Source organism: Seriola lalandi, unplaced genomic scaffold, assembly GCF_002814215.2.
Source record: "Seriola lalandi dorsalis isolate HSWRI2012SDOR001 ecotype SW California unplaced genomic scaffold, Sedor1 jcf7180002053932, whole genome shotgun sequence".
Taxonomy (NCBI): Eukaryota; Metazoa; Chordata; class Actinopteri; order Carangiformes; family Carangidae; genus Seriola; species Seriola lalandi.
In genome coordinates, this window is record NW_019524485.1 from 22,603 (window position 1) to 24,689 (window position 2,087).

The 2,087-nt window shown below is 40.2% G+C and overlaps 1 protein-coding gene and 1 pseudogene across 1 annotated transcript in view; both read right to left on the reverse strand.

Annotated features, from left to right (window-relative positions):
* LOC111652231 (vomeronasal type-2 receptor 26-like) overlaps nucleotides 1-823 on the reverse strand; it is a 4,571-nt gene extending 3,748 nt beyond the window's left edge. Inside the window, exons 1-2 of the mRNA XM_087172965.1 lie at nucleotides 720-823; nucleotides 414-578 (exon numbers count right to left, since the gene is read on the reverse strand). Coding sequence (XP_087029091.1) covers nucleotides 414-578; nucleotides 720-823 — 269 coding nt within the window. The remainder of the gene's footprint in view (nucleotides 1-413; nucleotides 579-719) is intronic.
* A 651-nt stretch (nucleotides 824-1,474) lies between these two features.
* The window catches only part of LOC111652228 (extracellular calcium-sensing receptor-like), a 5,101-nt pseudogene continuing 4,488 nt past the window's right edge, over nucleotides 1,475-2,087 (reverse strand).

The following is a 2,087-nucleotide window of genomic DNA, read 5'->3' on the forward strand; positions in this document are numbered from 1 at the left end:
TGCAGTGGTCTACAGCTCATACTACGGCTGTACTGGTCAGGGTCGAGGTGTGAATGTCTGAATGATCGTTCCTAATAAATTAAGGTTCAGATCTTTATTCATAATTTCATCAGCTATGTTTGGGGGATTGTGTCAATTTGAGCCACATGCTTTTGTAAAATACATGGATATTACAGTTGTGTAACAGCACTGTACATGATGAGGGCCTCTATGCAAGCTCTTTCTTATTTATATGAAATAAAACAAAAATGAATACAGTGAATCTTCAGTTTAATTAATTTACTGTAAAAACAATTTTAATGACAGAAATTGTAAAACATATTTAACTGTCTGTAGTACCAGCTAGGTAGGATTCAATACATCATGATATTATCTAAAATAACAGTTAACGTCCAGTCCACAATGCTGAATACCTATTCATCAGGTTTAGCGATGCCCTGATGGACAGAGGGATACTGGGGCAGGAGTCAAAGATCCGGTAGCCCAGTGTGACTCCTGGCAGCAGCTCTGAGCTGTTGTTGATCTCTTCTATAGCAAACATCATAGTGTATGCATACTGGAGCTCTCCTGGGTCCAGTCTGGAAAAAGGAGAGGAGAAGAACAAATTGTACAATTTGTGAAAAGTAAAAAGTGTGAAACCTAAATGAGAACACTAGGATTTACACAAACAACACATACTGCAATTAGATTTACAAGTACAATTACATTGCTTTTCTTACCCTTCACACTGGATTGTTCCTGGGTTACCTTGTAGAGCTGGATTGACACTGACTGGGTTCTGATGGAAGGAGAAAATGCCTCCAATGTTGATGTCTCCCTCCATAGAAAACTGAGACAGTTCTTTTGTGCCATATGTTTGACACACAGGCCTCCCTCCTCTGACAGCCAGAAGGGAAATAAGCAATAGATCTGCTATCAGCAGCATGATTGTTCACCTCAGTATTTAGCACCCAAGGCCCATAGATAAAATCACCCTAGTCTGAACCATTTTATAGGGTTTTTCTTTTAACTATCACAAAGCCTCAGGGGCTTGGGTGCAGCATATGTGAATACCATTTATCTCCACCAATGACAGCGATTGTGGTGTGACTGACAGATAGATGGGCCTATTAGATGGCCTACCATGTTTGCTCATCATCTTTTGTTTTTAGCCCAACCAATTCCTTACAATAATCGTTTCACAAACCGGAGCTGCTGTTGTCTATATTTAATTTAAATTTTGACTTTTAATTTCAAGCTAAATCATGGAATACAAGGTAAACAAAATTTCTGTCCCATCGCCCCAAGGATGCTAAAACCAGGAGGAGCTGAACTTTATTTTCCACATCAAATATGTCACAGAGAAAGTATATCCCAATCAAATGTACTGTACTTCAAATCTAATGCAATGTATAACTACATGTGAACAAGCGAGTAATCTGCATATTGTTTAAAGTTCAAAGGAGGCAGAAGAAACTTCTTTAGAACACTTGTTGGTCCTTGTTACTATACTCATTTAGAGGGGTTTTGACTGGTTTCTCTCCATCATATGCTTTTTAGTATTCCTCTCTGGTTTCAGTAGTAAAATATAACATTTTGGAGCATATATACAGAAAAGCAAACCAAAGCTTGAGGCCAGAATTGCAAATATCTCCACAGCCACAGTGAACTTCCCAGGAGAGCTGACATACGCTGGGATAAAAGTGGCCCAGACTGCGCAGAATATCAACATGCTGAAGGTGATGAATTTGGCTTCATTGAAATTATCAGGCAGCTTTCGAGCCAGAAAAGCAAGGATGAAGCATAGCAAAGCCAGGAGTCCTATATACCCCAACACAGCCCAGAAGGCTGCAGGTGAACCTAAATCACACTCTAGAATAATCCTTTCAGTGGCATGAGCTGTGTTTTTGTAGGGGAATGGTGGGGCAAGAGTTAACCACAGCACACAAATTAAAACCTGCAGTAAAGTACAGCTGAGAACACTTGTTCTCTGAAGCGGAACAGAACACTGAGGAACTGTGTTTGCTGGCCTTTGAGCATTAAAGGCCATCACCACAGCTATGGTTTTAGCCAAGATACAAGACATGCACAAGGCAAAGGTGATGCCG